The 22,034-nt window shown below is 47.8% G+C and overlaps 1 protein-coding gene across 5 annotated transcripts in view; it reads right to left on the reverse strand.

The window, feature by feature from the left end:
- Positions 1–15,056, reverse strand: part of Pafah2 (platelet activating factor acetylhydrolase 2) — a 30,366-nt gene extending 15,310 nt beyond the window's left edge. Inside the window, exons 1-4 of one of the 5 annotated variants that reach the window (XM_052717013.1) lie at positions 14,497–15,056; positions 8,311–8,442; positions 7,092–7,242; positions 6,279–6,375 (exon numbers count right to left, since the gene is read on the reverse strand). In XM_052717013.1, coding sequence (XP_052572973.1) covers positions 6,279–6,375; positions 7,092–7,242; positions 8,311–8,400 — 338 coding nt within the window. In that variant the 5' untranslated portion in view covers positions 8,401–8,442; positions 14,497–15,056. The other 4 variants (XM_052717014.1, XM_052717017.1, XM_052717016.1 and 1 more) reach the window with 4 other exon arrangements.
- Positions 15,057–22,034: the final 6,978 nt, after the last annotated feature.

Consider the following 22,034-nt stretch of genomic DNA (forward strand, 5'->3'; position numbering starts at 1 on the left):
GGAGGCAGAGGCAAGCAGATCTCTGTGAGTTTGAGGCCAGCCTGGTCTACAAAGTGAGTTCCAAGACAGCCAAGGCTACACAGAAAAACCATGTCTCAAAAAATCAAAACAAAAAAAAAATCAAAACCAAAACAAAACTAACAACAAGAAAGTAAAAAGAAGCAAATTAACTTTATTGATATATTTTATTTAAGCTGTAATAGCCTAGTATACTTTTATACCTTATTTAACCTATTGTAATCTATTGAAATGTTATTGTATTCTTTTACTCCCATGCAGTCTTTGTACTCTGGTGTATATTTCACACCTGAAGCGTGTCTCAATGTTGACCAACCATATTCTAAGCCTTAAAGAGCCACACGGAGCTGACTGCTTATGGACCAAACAGCTCTGACAAACGAGATGTAGTCAGCTGTATTAAATACAGCTATCCAGGAGATTTTCTTTTAAAAGCAGAGTGCTCCTTTATATTGCCTGGGATGCAGACATAATGACTGGAACAAAAGCAGCCACCATAGGCCATGAGACAACTTTATCATGGAAACTACACACAGCAGAGCAAGATCATAAAAGTCTGGTTCTCTGTTACATTCATGCACCGTAACATCAACCCCAATTGTCTGTCTCTGACTCCCCTCCTCCCTTTCTTTCCTGTTTCTTTCCTGCGGGATTTTATGTAGTCCAGGCTGGTCTCAAACTCACTATTCAGCAGAAGATGACCTGGAACTCCTGATCCTCCAGCTTCTAGCTTCTAAGTGGTGGGTTACCAGCAGGTGCCCTGTGCCCGCCCTTCTAACTTGTTTTAACTGAGAAAGAAATAAAGAAGTTTGTTTGTGGGTGGATGCTGTTTTCTTCTTTTGTTGCCATGCCATGTTTACACTCATGATGCTCCTGTCTCGGCCTCTCAGGGGCTGAGTATGCATGCACCGCGAGCCCAGGGAAGGAATGGATTTGATCATGTTTCAGTCACTCAGGTCTGCTGTTGTCTGTTAAATACCTTTGTAACTGAGGTTTCCTTCCGGGGTCTCCCAGGTTTCCAGAGAGGCAGCGAACTGGATGAGTGCCTCCTGATCCCTTCCCGGTGTGTGCTGTGTAATGTAGACCAGATGCTGCTTGCTACCCAGGGCCCAGTCACTCCTATCTGCCTACTTCAGAGGGCTGTGTGGGGACCCCAGGGAGCAATGGCGCTCTGGAGGCCAGTTAGGTGGTATTTACTTACACATGTTCTTCCCTGGGATGGAAAGCTACCCATCAGTGAACAAGGGAAGAATTTCAAGGTGAGATGAACCAGAGAAACTAAAAAAGAGACTGTCCCTTGACCCTCCTTCCATCTTCCTTTTGGAATTTCACTCATGGTTAATGAAGGATGTTTCTACGGGCTCACTCCGGTCTACTGAAGAATGACATCCCAATGGAGCTTTCTAGTCAAAGGGCCACTTCCACATCACGCACTCACGGCTCTCTCCAGCATAGCTATGGGTGGGGAGGGAGTGTTTCCTAGTTCCTTCTCTCTAACAGGCTAACACACACACACACACACACACACACACACACACACACACACACACACACACACACCAGCCCTGAAGGCTAGGACTGTCTACTCACAGCAGGCTCACTCTCAGTTTACTACAAAAGAAACCAGCACAGAAAACCACACACTTGCCTCCCTACCCTTATCTTCACACCTACTCTCCGCTTCCGGCCACCGGCTAGTTATGTTTGTCTGTATACCAGCTCCTCTAGTGTGGGTGCCTTTCTGAATGTGTGTATGTCTGGATTTCCCACCTTCCTTTTGTGCCAGAGGGCCAGCATCCAACAGGTGCTTAAGAGAGGTTGGTTGAATGAATGGAAATCTAGCAAAACAGCCCTCTGTTCCTTTCGTAATGAGTATTTACTGGGAAACTATGACTTCCAGACACTGTCATACACAGTGAGGGCACAGAAGACAGGCGTGGTGTCTGTCTTCACAGGGGCTACAGTCTAGCAGGGAAGACAGACACTGGAACATAATTACACAAGTGATAAATGCACTGTGGGGCTGTCTCAGCAACCAAGAGAGAGCACTGCTCCTGCAGAGGACCCAGATTCCCAGCACCCACATTGGGAGGCTCACAAGCACCTGTAACTCCAGCTCCAGAGGATCTGAAGCTTTCAGACACCTATATTCAGATACACAAACACACACACACATGCATGCATACACTCATGGACTCACACAACACACACACATGCATACACACATAATTAAAACTAGAACAAATCATTTTTAAAATATGCTGCAATTATGTTAAGTACTGAGAAGTAAATAGCACTTGAAAACTCAGCCTCATAGAGGAGTCAGGATGGGCACCCTTAGAAAGGGACACACATACCATGTGTGCAATGCACACCTCTAGTTCAATATTTGAAAATTTAAAAACAGAATTAAGTTCAAAAAGCTACTAAAATGTTTCATTTAGGACCTGGAGAGATGGCTCAGTGGTTGAGATCACTGTCTGTTCTTCCAGAGGACCCGAGTTTGATTCCCAGCACCCACATGGTGACTCACAACCATTTGTAACTCCAGTCCCAGGGAATCTGACACTCTCTTAAAAAAGGAAAGAAAAGAAAATGTTTCATTTAGAAGAACATTCATTCACTCAACAAATATTTATTGAGACCTCAATCTGCCAGGCACTCTTCAAGGCACTGGACTAGCAAGGTCGGATTTAGGCTTCTTCGGTTGTGAGATAGGGTATCACCACATGTCACACACTGGCCTGAATTCAAGCTCCTGCCTTCCAGAAGGACCGATGTTAGTCACTACACACTACTAGCTTGAAAACAGATCTCCTTGTTATCATGTGGACAAGAGGTGGAGGGTTGGCAGCTTCTGAGATATGTGGCACTCTGGGATATAAACCAGATATATATATTTCATGTATGAACAGACAGAGATGGCACTAACAAACTTAAGTGAGAGCAAGCAGGCTACATCACAAGATATATAACACGCCATGGTGTAGACAGAATAAACCATGGGAGCAATCCTGACTGGATACTGAATTATGAAGTTGAAGCCCTGTGACAATGAGACATGTCTGCTCCTGGCAGCACCAATTGACCTCAGAGAAGAGGGGCATCAAAGAAAGTTCATATGGAGTTTATTTTCTTTGTGACAAAAGTTAGCTACTGGGCAATAGACTGCCCTTGCTTCAACTGATGACAGAATGCTGTCCAAATTGGACAAGCATGCTGTGGGATGTTCTGTATGGCAAATGTTTTGTTCTGATTTGTTAGTAAATAAAACACTGATTGGCCAGTAGTCAGGCAGGAGGAAGTATAGGCAGGACAAGGAGGAGAATAAAGCTGGGAAGTGGAAGGCTGAGTCGGAGAGACACTGCCAGCCGCCATGATGAGAAACAGCATGTGAAGATGCTGGTAAGCCACGAGCCATGTGGCAAGGTATAGATTTATAGAAATGGATTAATTGAAGATATAAGAACAGTTAGCAAGAAGCCTGGCATGGCCATACAGTTTGTAAGCAATATAAGTCTCTGTGTTTACTTGGTTATGTCTGAGCGGCTGTGGGACTGGCGGGTGAGAGAGATTTGTCCTGACTGTGGGCCAGGCAGGAAAACTCTAGCTACACAAGCAGGAGACAAAAGAAAGTGACTACTGAACTTTGCCAAGACAAGGCAGGACAGTCCTTCAAAAATTCTGCTTCACAGAAAAGTCTGTCAGATATTCTAGGCCTGTATGCCAAAGATGGATACCCCAACGTTACAGAGGAACCTTGAGTAACTGTCCAGGCAGCCAGCTGTTTCTATCACTTTTTATTTTTAGAAGTTGTTTGCTCTACACTTCCTGTTTACTCAGATAATATTATATCCTTCTCAGGTCTCTGATGGAGTTGAAGACTAGATAGTTATCTAGTTTTCTTTGTTACCAGACTCAGAAAAGAAACTCACTAAAGAGGTGTAAAGTGTATAAGGTTGAGAGACATAAAATGATAGTTTGAGTTGGTAATGCAAGTTAGGATAGAAGGTGAATTAGGTACAAAACTTTGGACTCACCAAGATGGGATAGATAATGGAGTATTTTCTATGAATGTATCATATGCTAATGGGCTAGACATTGCTAATGTAATTATTGCCTGTATATATTTGTATATAGTTATTATACTTAATTATATATAGTTTTTCTATGTTAGTTAAAACCTTCACTTTTGTTTAGACAAAAAGGGGGAAATGTTTTATTATATTTTGTTTGTGTTCTGACACATAAAGCTTGCCTGGAGATCAGAGGGTGAAGCTACCTACTAGTTAATCATAGAGGCCAGGCAGTGGTGGCACACATCTTTAATCCCAGCACTTGGGAGGAGGAAACAGGAAGATCAGGAGTTCAAGGCTACCCTGGGCTACATGAGATTGATCCAGTCTAAAAGAGAAACAGAGCCCGGTAGTGGTGCATGCCTTTAATCCCAGCACTAGGTAGGATCATGCCTTTAATCCCAGCACTTGGGAGGATCAAGCCTTTAATTCCAGCATTTAGGAGGCTCATACCTTTAATCCCAGCATCAGGAGGTGGAGACAGGAATATAAGGTGGGCAGAGATAGGATCTCGGCTCCATTCAGTCTGAAGAGTTGTAGAGCCAGGTTCCCACCCCACCCCTCATTCGGTCTGAGGATTTATAGATTTGTAGAGGTAAGTAGTTAGTTTCTAGTGGCTGCTACTCTGCTTCTCTGATCTTTCAGCTTTCACCCTCAATATCTGACTCCTGACTCCAGGTTTTGATTGCTAAGACTAATTAGGATCATGTTTCAAAGCCCAATGTCTGGAGTTAGAGATTATGAAATTTATCATCACCACATCCCTCCACACAACTCAAGGGAGAGAATGGCAGGACTGTGCGCCTAGTAGGCACCAGTCCAACTGAAACCTCATAAACCACCACGTGGGAGCCACATCCTCAGTTGGCAGATGTTAAAATCTAGGCTCAGAGAGTTACAACTTTCCCTAGCCCACATGGGACACAAGTGCCATGGGCAGGGTTTGCAGGTTAGGCTCCGCAGGCTAGCATATCCCCAAATGACCCCAAATTAATTGAAGCTCAAAGGCGGGATGAGTCCAAGGTGTTTCTGACAGTGCTTTGCCCAAGCTGCAACTGGAAACTTCTCTGCCATCTTGGGTTCTGCACGCACACGTGTACCGTGCACTACGCCATGCCACCGTGCTTAGTCACCTGGACACAGATCGGACACGACTGCATGTTGCAAACTGTAGTGCTTTTACTGTACAAAGATCCCTGCTCTTCATGGCTTAGTTACAGAAAACAAAGACTATTCATGTTCCCCACTGTCACTCCTCCACGTGTAAGTATCAAGTTCTTCTATTTTTTTTTTTATTGTATTGTATTAGAATGTTGGATTTTTAAAGATTGGCACCTGAGGTGGCTGGAGAGATGGCTCAGTGGTTGAGAGCACTGGCTGCTCTTATAGAAGACCCGAGTTTGATTCCCAGCACCCACATCAGGTGCCTCACAGCTGTCTGTAACTTCAGCTCCACAAGATCTGACACCTTTGGCCTCCATGAGCACCTGCACTCACATGAGCAGACACACAATCCATACACATAATTAAAAAGAATAAAAATACATCTTAAAAAAAAGACTGGTGTCTGGGTTGCTAACTTGAGTTTCACACACACACACACACACACACACGTGTTAAATGGATCTTGGCTTGGGATTAAGACAGAGTTTCCAATTTCTGAAATGGCCCTAAACATAACTTCCGCCATTTTGTACTATGTATTTATACAATGCAGCATTCTCAGCATCAATGTTCATAAAACCAAAGCTCAGTGAATTGTGAAAAACACTGAAGACACTTTAGGTCTTACGGCCTCAACATTCAGTCTAGAGTCAATCCCTTATACAAAAATAAACAAGTTCATCCATCTCACTAGTATGCGAATTTGCTTTTGCTTCTAATGAGTGGTAAAATGATATTGCATACCAAATCATTACTTTAAAATCAATCTCTTTATGGTTTCTCAACAGCAAATGCTTGACTTGTATGCCTATTTTATATAATTTGAGAGTGGGCAAGTCACAAGTGGAAAACCTTACGAAGCCCTGGTCTCGGGGAGGAGGGCCCAGTGCCACGCCAGGGGACAGATGGGAGTAAAATGGAAGTAGGTGAAACATCTGCTATTCCACCCTCTGAGACTACATTGAGACACAAGCTCTCACAATACAAGGGCTAGGCAAAGTCCAGGGACAGAGCTCTTACCTGAAGCCTCCCAGGCCATGGGACAAGATGATCAAGGGGTATCCAGATTCCTTTGTCTTAAAGGGGCCATTCCAGCTAACAGGCAAGCGACAAGATCCTGGCAGAGACACAGGCTGTAGCATCTCTGGCTGCCCTGAACTGTGATCCCAAGGGCAGCCTGGGTACAGGCAGGGGTGGGCATTTGGGGTCCTCCCCTCTCCAGAACCACCAAGAAAAAAAATTTCCAAAAAAGCAGTACTGAAGAAATCTGGAGCAGATATGTGAGGTGCCAAGGCCATGGGGAACACCTGGAGTGGGGACTTGGGATTGGGGAGGGAAAACAGCCCCAGAGGGCAAGCTGCAGGATTATGGGTGCTCCCTGAGAACCAAGAATGTCCGATACAGCTGCTGGGGTGGTGGTAGAGCATATGGCTAGTGGGATGTGGTTCAGTGATAAGTGGTAGGGTGCTGGCCCTGGTTTGATCCCCAGTACTGAAAAGGGGGGCAATGATCTATAGACTGGGTGAGAATGCATGCTGGATTTAGGAATCACAGCCATGCCCCCATCTCATGTCCAAACATTGCACTATCTGGCACCACAGCTCTACAAAAGCTGGCAGGCGAGCAGGGTAAGTGACTTGCCTAAGTCCCAGTAAATTACAAAGCCTGGATTTGAAGCGATGACCCAAATTTTCACACACTCAATTCTCTCCCATCTCTCCATACCAAGGACTGGACTGTACAAGTTAAAAGTTACTGTGTCTGCCTGGGTTTCTCCTGGGGACATAAACAGGCCACTGGGAAGACACCCAGGCCAGGCCAGGCCATACTTACCCAACCCCAGGTTGAAGAGCGACCCCACCCATCGCTTGTTATACTGCAGGTAGTCAGCCAGGCCCAAGCAGTACTCATAGCGGGGAATCCACAGGGGCTGCTCACACGTCTCTGATGCTTGGCAGGGGTAGAAGAGTCGGAAGAGGCTACCCTGGGGAAAAGCAGAGAGCAGCTGCTGGGCCAAGAAGCCTAGGCACTGTGAGTCAGCAGGAGTCGGGGCACCAGCCAGGCTGGTCACAGCGAAGGGAATCAAAGGCTTCCTCAAATCCAGAAACAACTTTGTTGTTGGCATATAGAACATATAGCTTTTGTTCTTCCAGTCATCAAGCTGCATTTTGAATTACATCCTGGGACAGCACCGCACCAGAACATGGCGAGTTCGTGGGCCCAGGCTTGGTGCGAACAGGGGAACTGAATTTGCTCTTAGGTTGAACAGGGTGGCAGTGGCGGATCATCCAAGCCACTCTTCCAGGTTGCCTCTCAGGAGGCAGCAGGATGCTTGGTCACAAGGGAGCAGGAGAGGGGTTACCAGGAAGTGGGTGTCTCTCACAGGACAGAGGTGAGTCCAACCATTAGGAACAAAAACCTAAGAACCTGCAGGGCCATGGTGGCACATGCCTGGGGTCCTGGAGATGGGAGGATCGGGGGCTCATTTATGGTTATCCTTGGCTACATTTCTATTTGGAGGCCAGCCTGAGCTACATGAGAAACCTGTCTCAAAAAATGTTTAAAAAGGAGGAGGAGGAGGAAACAAAGAAAAAGAAAAGCCTAGAAACTGCCAGAAGGTTCCGAAGGTGGGAAACAAACAGAAGCAGGAGATGAAGACACCACCCTCCCACCCAAGGCGCAGCAGTCATGACGGTGTGCGTGGCCCCCTGTGCCTACACCCACTCACCTACACCAGGATGAGATCAAAAACCTTTCTGGGAGCAGATGCCCATACTCAAGACAGGAGGAAGGGTCTGCGAGCTGCCTTTGAAGCCAGGCACCTTCTCCTTGCTGGTGAAAGAACTGAGTTTCTCTGTCAATTGGAAAGGTTCTAATGTTTTGAAAGAGGATTTTTTTTTTTTTTTTTTAAAAAGGCAGGTAGACAGGCCTAAGGGCTGATAACCAAATCCAGCCCAGCTCCCCAGAACTGCACACTTGGACCTACAGTGGCAAAGTCCCCACGTGGGCAGAAGTCGTGGAACAGTGCAGGGGCAGAGCTTGGGACACCTACCTCAAGACTCTGACCCTCCATCACATCTGTGCAGCCAACATGGTGGGGTCCCGAGATGGGTGGAAAGCACATGGACTGGCTGCTCCCCATCTCATCAGCTGGACTACAGCCTGGGTGTCCTGAACTTGCGGGCTGGAAGGAGAGCACAGAACAGCCTCTTGCTGGTCTCTTCTCTGCCTGGTGCTTCTCTAGGTCATGTGTTAACCCTGCCCATTTCCTGACATCCTTATCACCCCGGCCTTCCTGCCAGCTACTCAATAAACCACATGCATCATTTACGCTTGCTATTTGCCAACGTTTACAGGCCGGCTTTTTGGTTGTAGTTTTTGTGGTGGTGGGATCGAACCCAGGGCCTTGCACATGCTAGCAAGTGTTCCATTCCCAGCCCTAGGGACCATAGTCTTCATTTTCTTTGGTGGGGTGAGGAGATGGTAGTGATGAGCTAATCCTCAGTTCCCAGAGAGCTTGCCTGGCATTCAAGAAGCCCTGGGTTCAATCCCTAGCCCTGTATAACACGGTTATGATAACACCTGTAACCCCAGCATTGGGAAGGTGGTGGATGCAGGGTTAGGAACTCAGGGCATCACTCAGCTACATCGTGAGTTGAAGAGACCCTGCCTCAGGATTAACACATACTGACACTGCACCTACCATGTGTCCATCCAGCAGTAACTGCTGTAGTGAGCACAACCCAGACATTGCTTCATCTAACACTCTGAGAAAGGAGGTATCAGGACCAGTTTTACAGATGGGCACACCAAGGCAAGAGAGAGCTATCTTGGCTATGGTGTGTGTGTGTGTGTGTGTGTGTGTGTGTGTGTGTGTGTGTGTGTGTCCTAACCCATAACCCACCCTGTTTAAAGCAACAAAATTTAGATTCCTATTCCTTACAGCCCAAACCAACTATATGGGCAGGGTCCTGGGCCCACGTGGTTTGTTTTGACATTATTCTGATTCCTCCTCTGGGAGGATGAGTGTGCAGGTCAGAGCATGCCTGAGCAAGAAGAGACCTTAGGGGTGGCTGCTGCCAATGCTCCCTGCAATCTCCCCTGGCCCCACCTCTGTACACACATGCGCATCACTGAGTAAGTCAAGCTCCTGAGAGACTCGGAGAGCTGCTCAAGGTCACAGCACAACTGTTACTACACACAGACCTCCTGACTGCCAATCATCTGGTCCCGAAGAAAACCTCAAAGAACCCCAAAGAGTCACTCATTAAATAATGTTGGAGGTGATGATTTTCCTTCTACTATTCATTTTTCCCTTTTGTTTTTCCAATGCACACTTGAAGATACCCGCAATTACAAAGAGGAGGCAGAGGAGGAGCTAAGCTCTGTGGCGGACCGCGCACGCGGTGACTACTCAGCCAGAGGTAAAGAGGAGGAGTCTCCAAAGGTTCACCCAGTGGCTGAGGGCACCCGCTGGCGGTCGAAGGCTGCAGCTGCAGGACACATGTGGATCACATGACAGTGAAGCAGCTGCAGATCCTGTCATACGGGAGAGAGAAAATGCCACTGGAGTTCTGAGGAGGGAGTGTGTCCCTTGAGCGTGGGAGCACAGAGCCGGTGAAGGCTGGGAAAAGAAGAAAGTGTTAGGAAGGGACCTGTGAGACGCGGGGAGGGGTGGGGGGAGGGGGGGCAGCCAGTGCTGGCTTCCAGGGGAGAAAGGGCGGTGTGTGATGCATGTGGAGGCCAACCTCACTCACATGTTGGATCTCGTGTTTCCCTGACACCCTGTTGTTTGAAGCAGGGTCTCTTATTAGCTAGAATTTGACCACACAGCCTTCCCGGATCTACCTGGCTGCCCCTCATTTCACCATCACTGAGATTACAGCATACCATCACCATCAATCAGGTTTTTTTTTTTTAATTTTTAAAATTACATTTATTTGTTTAATGTGTGGAAATGCATGTGTGACAGTATGCTTGTGGGTGTCAGGACAACTTGAGGGAGTCGCTTCTCTCCTAACTCGAGGGTCCCAGAGATCAAACCCAGTCATGTTTAGCAGCAAGTGTCTCTATCCACCTCACTGGACTCTGGCTTCTTTTTTAATGATGGAGTCTCTCTCTGTAGCCCAGGCTGTCCTGGATCTTGCTATGTACACAAGCTAGCCTTGAACTCAGAGATCCACTGCCTCTGTCTCCTGAGTGCAGGTGTTAAAGCCATGTGCTACCATACCCAGCCTTTTCACACCCAGCTTTCTTTTTTTTTTTTTTTTAATGTGAGCTCTAAGGATCTGAACTCAGATCCTCATATCTGTGCATTAACAACTAAGCAGCCCCCCATGAAAGACCCAAGCCTGAGACCCAGCTCCTCTGCCATCTAGCTTGGGCACCTTAACCTGCTCTCTCTAAGCCTCATTCTGCATCTGCATAAGGGGATTTCTATCAGTCTGTGGTTGCTATGGAGATAAATGAAACCATGCAATTAAAACACCTTTCATAGTATCCGGCATGAGCAAGATTCGTCGCACCCGTATTTGTTGATTGCAAGAAAAGCAGAAACAATAGAGTTTGGCAACTGTGTAGATTTGGGAACCAGAGGGAAAAGGGAGAGGCAAAGATGGGGTGGGGTTGAGGGCTGTGTGGCCAGGATTTTGTGGAAAGGGATTTTGTCTCATCTGAGATCAGTCTTTGGGTCAGGCATCAGGAAAGTATATTTGAAAGCAGTCATGGAGGTGGGGAAGTACAGAACCCTGGTGATCCTGGCAGGCTTCTGGGAGGACCCATCAGCTAAATTCTGCTTGGAAATAAATAAAAACCAAGGAAGACAAATGACCAGACTGAGGCTAACCTGAAACAGCCTGAGTTCCCCAGGCCCACATGGACTGATGACCAAGAAGGACAAGACGGGATAAAAGCCAATCGCAGGATAAAAGCCAATCTCAGGATAAAAGCCAATCTCAGGATAAAAGTCAATCTCATTGGCAAATTACAACGAAGAGATGCCCAGCCTTATTTCTCATAAATGGCATGGGATTTTTGTCCAGGGGAGTTGGTCAGGTGGGTTCCATTGCTGACCTTGGCTCCGCAATTCATAGCAGTGCCTGTCTGGAGCCTCTCCATCATCCAGACCCACTGAGACCTCCTAGTCCACTGGGATTTCCTAGACTCCAGCCTTCCCTCTTCTCAGCTCTGAGCAGGGTCCCCCTCCCTCACCTGGACTCCCCCGCACAGGCTGCAAGGTGCGGTGTCTAGGCTGACAGTCTGAGTCTCAGTGACTCGCTTCCCACAGTATCCATGTGGAATCTATGTCAGAGGTTTCTGAACCCACTACCCAATCTCCCTGCAATCTCTAACACTGTATTTCCTCCATTTGCAGAAAAAGCAATGTCTTTTTTTTTTTTTTTTTTGAGGGCCTAGAGCCGGAACCCAGGGCCTTTCAAGGCAAGCACTTTACAAGCTACACTCCCAACTCCAAGTTAATGTGGTTTTTTTTTTTTTTTTTTTTCTTTTTTTGGTTTTTCGAGACAGGGTTTCTCTGTGTAGCTTTGCACCTTTCCTGGATCTCACTCTGCAGGCTGGCCTTGAACTCACAGAGATCTGCCTGTCTCTGCCTCCCGAGTGCTGGGATTAAAGGCGTGCGCCACCCACCCCCCCAAATTAATGTTTTTAAATCCTAGGTGTTTCTGGCCATTAGGATTTGAGGATCTCTGGGGGCGGGGGAAGGGGAGGGTCTTTTCTTTCATTCAGACACGCATGGTCACATGCATGCAACCAACACTGAACGTACCCTATGGACTTGACTATCATCTCACTGGGCAAATCGCCACGGCCACTCAGAAACACACAGGTTAATACAGGCAAGATGGCTCAGCAGGCAAAGGAGCTTGCCTCTAAGCCTGATATCCTGTGTTCAGTTCCCAGATTCACATTGTGAAAGGAGAGGAGATCCACCCCAGGTCCACCTCTGACCTCCACACGCTCACCACAGTACACAGATACCCAGTCACACACGAATAAATAAATGTTAAAAAATTACTTTCTCTAATAAGAGCTGTATAATTTTTCACACACAATGCCTTTTCTCTTCATGTGAACTCCATGGAGTAAAGACCATGCTTTAGCCGGGCAGTGGTGGCCACACCTTTAATCCCAGCATTCGGGAGGCAGAGGCAGGTGGATCTCTGTGAGTTCAAGGCCAACCTGGTCTACAGAGAAAGTTCCAGGACAGCCAAGGCTACACAGAGAAACCCTGTCTCGAGAAAGAAAAAAAAAAGTCATGCTTTCTTTCTGTAGGACACTATCTATCACATGCTTTCCACAGGCAGTGAGAACTTACTGTGTCTTCTTTTGGCTTTAAAATCTTTCAATTCTTCTCCTCAGCTGTTCTGAGACAGGGTCTCTCTGGGTAGCCCAAGCTGGCCCCAAATTCAAGAGTTCCCTGTTCACCTCCCAAGTGCTAGAACAATAGGTGAGTACCACTATATCCAGCTTAATTCATTTTGTTGTTGTTGTTTGCTTGTTTGGTTTTTGTTTTGTTTTGGTTTTTTGAGACAGGGTTTCTCTGTGTAGTTCTGATGCCTGTCCTGGATCTCACTGTAGACCAGTGCTGGGATTAAAGGTGTACACCACTGCAGCCCGGCCTTAATTAGTTTTTAATCTATCATGTTTATCAAAAAAAGTTCTATGCGACAGAGGGAAAAGAAAAGTTTTGGTGACTTTGAATTCCATCTCTGCTACTTACCAGCTGGATGAGATCTACGTGTGTGTGTGTGTGTGTGTGTGTGTGTGTGTGTGTGTATTTAAATATATAAAAACGTTTATTTATTTATTGGAGGGGTGCCATGGCACCCCATGTGGAGGTCAGAGGACACCTGCAGGAGTTGGTTCTCTCCTTCCACCTTTCGGGTTTCTGGAATAGAACTTTAGTCATCAGGCATGACAGTGCCTTTACCCCACTGAGCAATCTAGCCAGCCACAGCTGTGAAACCTTCAACAAATGCCTTAAACTCTAAACCTGTCATCTACAGCTACTCATGAGGTCAAAGATTACGTGTGTAAAGTGTCTGGCATATTGAAGACACTGTGACTTCGTGAGGCAGCTATAACTAATTATTCTAACTACATGCCTGCTCCAAGTTTAGCTTTCTTATATGTGAAAACAGGGACACCTCACAAGTGAGGTTTTAAGGAGAAAATTAATACTGCCTAAGGCCTGGAACATTGTAATTACTCCTAAAACGCCAGCAACTAATCAGCAATGCTGTGTCTCTCTTTCAAAATACCCAGCTGAGGTCTTCCATTTTTCCCGGCATAGAGTCCTTTGGCAAAATGAATCTTTCTCTCCCAGGCTTCTCACACTTGAGACACACCTACCAAAGTCCACTAAAGAGGCCCAGAAGAGCCCAAAGGCAAAGGACGGGCCTTTCATTGCAGCGCTGTCCTGCTGGAGTCCTGCTTCTAGCGAGCAGCTCTGTCTCTCTGCCAGCCCTGTGGACTTTTTCATCACCGGCTATTTCAGGCCAGAGTCCAAGACAAGCACCCCTCTTGGGCCTCCTTTCTGACAAAGCTCTCTGGAGGCTATGGCCCGGGTGACTGTCTGATCTTTGGTCTCTGGAGGAAGTGAAGCAACAACCTGGTCTTAGATGAAGACATCAAGAGCTCGAGGGACGGGATTGAGCAACGAGGCGGCAGAACCAGAAAGGTTGCCCTGATAAGAATGTTCTAGGGCACCAACAAAAGAGCGCCTGTGTTGCTTGTGGGGGCCTGCAGTTTACAAAGCACTTCCACACCCGGTAATATAGGAGAAGAGAGTCCCAGACAGCCTGCGCGATTTGCCCAGGGTCGCAGGGAGTGAGGCACAGTTCTTCGCTGCACTTCCAAGTTCACAACACTGGGAGGAAGGATTTGGCGGTCTTCCTCCACCAGCAAGACAAACAGGACAAAGACGAGTGGGGCGCAGCGTGGAGGACACAAAGTAGCCGGGACTCAGGGACGTGAGGCGGGGGGTGAGGGTCAAGACGGGAATCTCGGGGCGTGGGAGTGACAGTCCGTGGTGACCCTGGGAGGGCTTAGGGGCGGGGTGGATTCTGACGGGATTTGTCTGAATAGAAAATAGAGACAATGAAGAGCAAACATTAGCGTGCAGATTCTGAGACTGAAAGACAAGAAGGCCCACGCTGGAATATAAAAAGGTCTTTGGATAGCTCAGTTGAGAACTGGAGCTTTCGCCAATCAAACTTACCCAGTCGCGCTGATCACTCAGAAGCAATCTCAGAAGAATTGCTCGACGGAAACCCGACACCGCCCCGGAGCCCGTGGCCCTCTGGGAGTAGTAGTTCCTTTCCACTTGCGAGCTTAAACCTTATGTTCGGACTCTGGTTGTTAAACTACAAGTCCCGAGGCGCAAAGCGAGAGACACCGCCTTGACATCCCAGGACTACAATTCCCAGAGTTCCTGACTACACTCTTGGTGGAGTAAAACCAGCCGAGGCCAGGGATGCGGTGAGATTGCTCCCCCTGATGGTCTGAGGAGCAGCAGCCGAGGTGACACGCCTCAGGCGGAGGGTTATAGCACTGAAAAGTAACCCTCCGCCTTACTGGTACTCACATAGTTCCCAGGCGTGCCTGGAAATATACCTGGCTTCATTTTCTTCTCAGGAAGATGTGGGAATGGAAGGTTGTTTTTGTTCCTGTAGACGTTGTTTCCTGTAAGAGACTGATGGTTTAAGCTGAGGGCACATCTCTTGCCGTCAATCGCCCCTGTTGACACCTAGGATTTTCCATTGTTCTCAGGAGACTCTCTTAAGCGGAGAACAGGGAGGAACCAGAGAGGTGCTACATCTCAACCTTCCTTCCTGTATGCACCTCCGTTTAGTGCCCCGTGCTGGGTTTTGGGGGACACATTGATGAACAAGATACTGTCCCGAGGGTCAAGAGAATTCACTCTCTAGCAGAATTCAAAGAGGGATGGGAGAACCACAGCGAGAGTGGGAGACTTGGAAAGCACCCGCCCACGCTAGAGGAAAGGGAACCCTGTCTCAAGATGCTCAAAGGACAAGGACAGAAAGGACTTAGTACGGGAGTGTGGAGATTTCAGAGGAGACAGAGTCGAGTTCAGTCTTACGGAGCCACAGGATGTGAGGGCTGGAATGCAAAGTCCAAAAATGTCAACACAATCCATGACACTCAAAAATCGTGGGTGTTGGGGTACATGTCTGTAACCCCAGTGTTTAGGACACAGAGGCCTATTTCATATAGCGAGACTGTCAAAATCCCACCACACACACACACACACACACACACACACACACACACACACACACACCCCACTAAAAATATTCAACAGTTCTTTACAATTTACTGAATGAGGTCCCAATTTCTTACCCTGGCGTTTAAGCACTCTCTGAGTCCACCTCTGTGTTGTTCATTCCACCCTGGCAGGAGTCAGCGTCCTCCTGACAAGAGTCTCCGTCCTCTGACAGAAGTCCTGGTCCTCTGACAAGAGTCCCCATCCTCTGACAGGAGTCCCCGTTCTCTGACAGGAATCCCCATCCTGTCGTCTGACAGAAGTCCCGGTCCTCCACCCAACCCCAGCTGTATGCGGTGAACGCCTCAGCCACCTAAGGATGCTGAGTTCCCCTTGCTCCCTCCACTCTCTAGCTTGACCAGGTATTCTGGTGTCCTGAAGTGCTCTGCCCTGCCTGCTGCCCTCTCCTCTTATCCTGCTTCTGAGGTTCACTCTCCAAGACACTTTCATGACTCCCACTGTCCCAGTGGACCTTGGCTTCTTCTCAGTCAATGGAACATTTACAGACTTCTTGCTGGGAGTCTTTACCTTCACTTTATGGCATCAAGCAGGATGAAGGTCTTTTTTGTTTGTTTTGTTTTGTTTTTCAAGACAGCGCTTCTCTGTGTAGCCCTGGCTGTCCTGGAACTCACTCTGTAGACCAGGCTAGCCTTGAACTCAGAGGTCTGTCTCTGCCTCCCGAGTGCTGGGATTAAAAGCGTGCACCAACAAACTAAACTCTTGGAGGTCAATGGTCCTACATCTGTGATGTGCGTGTCCCATTGAGTCACCAGTGTTTGGAATCCTGCTTCAGGTTTCTCCAGGCTCATTTCTCCTCCTGAAACATATCACCACCACCATCCTTCCAGGAGCCATGATAAGGCCATCAGAAGAGAGATAGCAGCAATATATTAAGCCATAGATTCAATTAATGCCGTGGTTGTTGTTGGTGGACACAGAACATAAAAATTTTAGTGTAGACTGGAGAAGGCTCTCTTGGTTAATTAATCCAGCTGTGCAGCTGGCCCAGAACACTCGTGACAACACAGGGTCCCCTGGTCATGAGAGGAGGGGCTGTATTTCCATCATCGACTCCCCAGCAGGCATGCTGACCTCCAATGCTGTAAGATTTCAAGTCAGCTACCATGCCGGCCTTCCCTTGGGCCTAAGCCAGGTTGAAGGAGATTTGGTCAGTAACATATAAAAAAGTGCTCTTTGTCCAGTAAGAAAAAAGGCAAGCATTAGCAGAATGGTATCTTACCCACTATGTATTTTGTGACCAGAGATGTAACAGTGTAGTATGTCTAAGAATAAAGACTCTGCTCTCTGCTTCCCGGATAAGCCGAGATCTTTGCCATCTTCATTTTGGTGTCCATGGTCTTGTCGGCGTTCATCATTCACAACACACTTAGCTGGTGCTTGGATGTACAACTTTGGATTCCCTATTCCTCCTCCCTGCTGAAGTAGGACGCTACCTTCTAAGATCAAGAAATTAGTATGTAATAAACACCATTAATTTTTTTTTGAGAGGGGGGTTTTACTATGTAGCCCAGGCTAGCCTCAAACTTGCATTCCTCTTCCCTCCATCTCCCAAGGATACATGATACTACAACCAGCCTAAACATTCTAATTTTAAAAAAAAATTGTAAGATTTACTTTTATCTGAGTGTTTTCAGTGCATATATGTATGTGAACTGCATGTATGTGAACTGCATGTATATATGTGCATATATATCTGGTGCTTATGGAGGCCAGAATAGAGTGCTAGATCCCCTGGAACTGGAATTAAAAATGGTTGTAAGCTACCATGTGGGTGCTGGAAGTTGAACCTAGGTCCTCTGGAAAACAGTTCTCTTAATCTCTGAGCCATCTCTCCAGTCTACTAAACATCTAATCTTAAATGTGTAACTCCAAACTGTGTGTACGAGCATGTGTATGAGTGTGTGTGTGTGTGTGTGTGTGTGTGTGTGTGTGTGTGTGTGTGTGTGTATACAGTACATGCTTGTGGATGCATGGGCTCCTGTACCAGTGGGTGTGCCTATGGAGACCAGGGCGGTATCCTGGATGTCTTACTCTACCACTCCCCACCTAATTGCCTTGAGACAAGGTCTCTTACTAAACTAGAAGCTCGCTCTTCGGGCTCAGCTGACTTGACAGTGAACTCCTGGGATTCACCTGTCTCTGCCCGCCTATGTTGAGGTTTTAGTAACATACAGCCATGCCCAGCTTTTTATGTGAGTGCTGGGGATTCAAACACAGGTTCTCATGCTTCTATAGCAAGTAGGCTTCCCCTCTGAGTCATCTCTCTAGTCCCCTTGGTTTTTAAAAAGATTTCTTTTACATGCACGGGGTGTTTGGGGGGCAGGTCTGTCAGTGCACCACGAGTGTGCCTTGTACTAAAAGAGGCCGGAAGAGGGAGTCAGATCCCCTGAAACTGGAGTTAGAGGCCTTTGTGATCTGTTGTAGGCTCCCTTAGAGCAGTTGAGTGCTCTTAACTGAGGAGCCATCTTCCAGAGCATCCCTGTGCCCCTCCCCACCCGCTGTTGTTAAAGCCTCTGTTTGTAGAACATTTCCAATACCCAGAAAGGCTGCAACTTAAAACCAATCTCCTCCTGACCTCTAGAGAGAGAACTGCTGTTCTTCCTTCTCTCATTGTCCCAGGGTTCAGGGCAAACAACATCGTAAATTTTGACAAGGCTATTTTGTGCCCCTTGAACAATACCCATGCCAATGCCATTCTAGTCCAAGGTCACGGGGACACGTTGGTCAGTAAGCAAGCTGCAGTTATCCTTGTAGCAGTGAAGGGTAAAGAAGGTGACGGGGACACAGAGGACCAGTTCAGTAAAAGGGTGCTGGCAAAGGACTCCTCATTAAGTCTAGGTTTCTGTTAGATTATTCTGGGTGAGTACTAAAAGAAACAGGGCTTTGCTTTGAGGTGGAGGCTTCCAAGAAGTATCAGGGCCAGAGAGTTGCCTCAGTAGGTAAAGACAATTGTCACCAAGCCTGACAATCTGGGCTTAATCTCAGGGCCCACTTGATGAAAGGAGATAACCAACACACACACACACACACACACACACACACACACACACACACACACACACACACACGAGTAAATAAATATACTTTCAAAATTTAGAGAAGTAGCAATAAGTTGAAGAAAAGCCATCATTTGGGTGCTGGGTGCCCAGGTTCTCTGGAGGAGCAGCCAGTGCTTTTAACCAATGAGCCGTCTCTCCAGCCCCACCCATGCACCCTTGACCAAAGAATGGTCTTATACTGGTGTGGTGGTATTGTGTTCCCCAAAATATTGTGCACCCTAATAAACTTATCTGAGGTCAGGGCACAGAACAGCCACTAGATACAGAGGCTAGAAAATGGTGGCACTCACACCTTTAATCCTAGCATTCCAGAGGCAGAAATCCCTCTGGATCTCTGTGAGTTCAAGGCCACATTGGAAATGGCCCGGGCATGGTGACACATGCCTTTAATCCCAGAAAGTGAGCCTTTAATCCCAGGGAGTGGTGGTAGAAAGCAGAAAGGTATATAAGGCGTGAGGACCGGAAACTAGAAGCATTTGGCTGGTTAAGCTTTTAGGCTTTGAGCAGCACAGTTCAGTTGAGACCCATTCTGGATGAGGACTCAGAGGCTTCCAGTCTGAGAAAACAGGATCAGCTGAGGAACTGGCGAGGTGAGGAAGCTGTGACTTGTTCTGCTTCTCTGATCTTCCAGCATTCACCCCAATAACTGGCCTCAGGTTCGATTTTATTAATAAGATCCTTTTAAGATTCGTGCTATATACTGGGGATGTGGAGCTTGCAGCGTAGGGAGGGACCCACACGGAGCAGTGGTGGAGGAAGGTGACACCAGCCGGATCAATGAACCAACCTTGGTGATCAATGGAGTGCGTGGCCACCTGGCCCTCCATTCAAGAAGTCCGTACTAGAACCATACCTATCAGTCAGTGATTTGCCATGTGTCTCCTGTGTCGTTGGGTCTTCTTACTGTTTTTTCTCATTTAATCCTCCAGTGGAATGTGCCTTCCGTTTCCAGAAGAGAAAACAGCCTTCCCATTTTTCAAACAAGAAAACACAGGTGTGAAAAGGTAACGACAGACGCTGTCAGTGCCGGCCTTCGTCTCTCCCGTGTCCCCTCGGTCATTTCCAGCCTGCCAAGAGCCCCTTCCGGCAGGATCTGGTTTCTGTCCAGATGCTTCCTTGCCTCCGGCAAGTCCATAATGGAGCGAAGTGTCTCATCTAGTGTTGGAGAGAAGGCAGAAACTTCGGGAAGGGGCAGGGGAGAAGGACATCCCCCTAAGGCACATGCCCAGTAACCTACTTTCTCCAGCCAGGCCCCGCCTCTTAATAGCCCGTTAACCTAATCGCCTCCTAATAGCCTGAACTCCGTGGATTAACTCACCGGTAAAGTCAGCACCTTAAAGAGCAAAAGTCGCTTCTCATTAGTGCCTTCAGCTGGCGATGTGGCTCAGTGGGTAGAGTGATTGCCTAGCGTGCACAAAGCCCTGGGTTCGATTCCTAGCACCATTATAACGTGGTGGCATAGGCCCATAATCTCAGGTATAGACAGAAGGATCAGAAGTTCAAGTCATTTTTGGCTACAGAATGAGTTTGAGGCTAACTTGGGATATACAAGACCCTATCTTAAAAAAAAAAAAAAAAATTGTGCCACCAGCTGGGCACTAGGCTTTGTTGGACACATAGCCTGTTTTAGGTGGAGGGGACAGGCATGTCACACCCAAACCATAACATTCATCTTCACTCCATCCCTGTACCCTCTACCTGTCCATCATCAGGAAGGACCGTGTCTGTGCCCAGTGCTCAGCATTCCCCAGCTCACCCAACTGGTGTAATAGATTTATAAGGTCAGTTATGCCATCTCCAGTCATACCAGCTCCATTTTGAAGGCAGGAAACAGAAGGAGACAGAGGCTATGGGGCTTGTCATGGTTTTCTACTCAATGACTGGCAGAGCCAGGATCAAAACTCCCATCTACCTCTTCTGCTGTGACATCTTGACTCCAGGCTACAGAAAGGACTGGAAGAGGAATCTCTAGAATGCCCATAGTCTTCCTCTCTCAGGCCTGACTCCAGGCCTGGATGGGATTTCCCGATCACCAGAGCCCTGGCTGGGAGTGGCAGGAACCACAGAGCCCAGGAGAAGAGCAGACAGAAGCCTTTTATGGCCCAGTGGGAAGCTGGGCAGGGCATTCTGCATTTTGCTTTCTGGTTCCTTCCAGGCCTTTGAGAGTTTCCTTGGCCTCAGCAACATCCCGCTTCCCAGAATCTCTCACCAGAAATGATTGGTGAGACAAGGCCAGTTCAGAGATGCCGGAGGCCAAGGCAGGGCCCAGTTCCCACTCCCTGTCTTCTCTTCTGGCTCCCAGCCCTGTTATCACGGACTCCATCAAAAGCCTGGCAGAGGCTTGCCTTCCTGCCAAGCGTAAGGCGGCCTGGAGGTACGAAACTCTCATGTGTTTAGGGATGGGGAGAGATGCCGAACAGGTTGGGAGTAGAGAAGTTACCAACCAAGCTATCAGCCTCTGTTTACCCTTCTGGGGCCTCCCACAGCCCTGACACAAAGGTAGCAGCCCTTGTCAACAGCCCTGAACGCTTCCCATATGCAGACCAGTGTCCTGCCAGATTCGTTCCTCTTCCGTGTGCCGAGCAACTGCCAGTCCCTGGCGGGCACACACCTGGCCACCTCTCTGTTTTCTTACAGTTTCATGCTGCTCTCATAGCTTCAGCATCCTCTCTCAAGTCCAGTAGAGATGTCTCTCCTGGACCTCCTCCCCTGCTGCTGCCCCGCCCCGCATCGTGCGCCACTGTGTTCCCCTGCTAGGACTATCCCGTGGCGGTGCACACAATGATGCAGTGACCTCCTCCCTGTGTGAGCCAAATCAAAGCCCTCCTTCCATAAGTCTCTTTAGTCCGCTATTTTGTCACAGGGATGAGAAGAATAACCTACAATACTCTCGTTGGTAGCCCAGGCTATCCTTGAATTCATAGCAATCCACCTGCCTCAGCAACCTGCGTGCAGATCATAGGCATGTGTCATCATACCCAGCTTGTGTGGGTTTTATTCTAACTCTGATGGAAGCTACTGGGGATTGGCTTATAAATATTGGCTACAGGGGCTGCTGGGGAGATGGTTCGGTGGATAAAGTGCTTGTTGCACAAGTATGTAAATACTGGCTGGGAGTGGCAGCCCACCTGCAATTCCAGGAGGAGACAGAGGAACCCAGAGCAAGCTGGATAGCTAGACTAGCCACACAGGTGAGCTCTGGGTTTGATTGAGCGGCCTGGCCTCAGTGAATGAAGTGCAGAGTGATTGAGGAAGATGTCCAATGTCAGCCTTGGGTCTCCACATACATGCAGACACAGGAGTGCCCACACACGTGTGACTATGCTTATACCCACATACACAGGAAAGATATAAATATTGGCTGCACTATTGCTTAAACATCACAGAGGCCAT

The sequence above is a fragment of the Peromyscus californicus genome, unplaced genomic scaffold (assembly GCF_007827085.1).
Source record: "Peromyscus californicus insignis strain IS unplaced genomic scaffold, ASM782708v3 Scaffold_5__1_contigs__length_169319896, whole genome shotgun sequence".
NCBI classification, from domain to species: domain Eukaryota; kingdom Metazoa; phylum Chordata; class Mammalia; order Rodentia; family Cricetidae; genus Peromyscus; species Peromyscus californicus.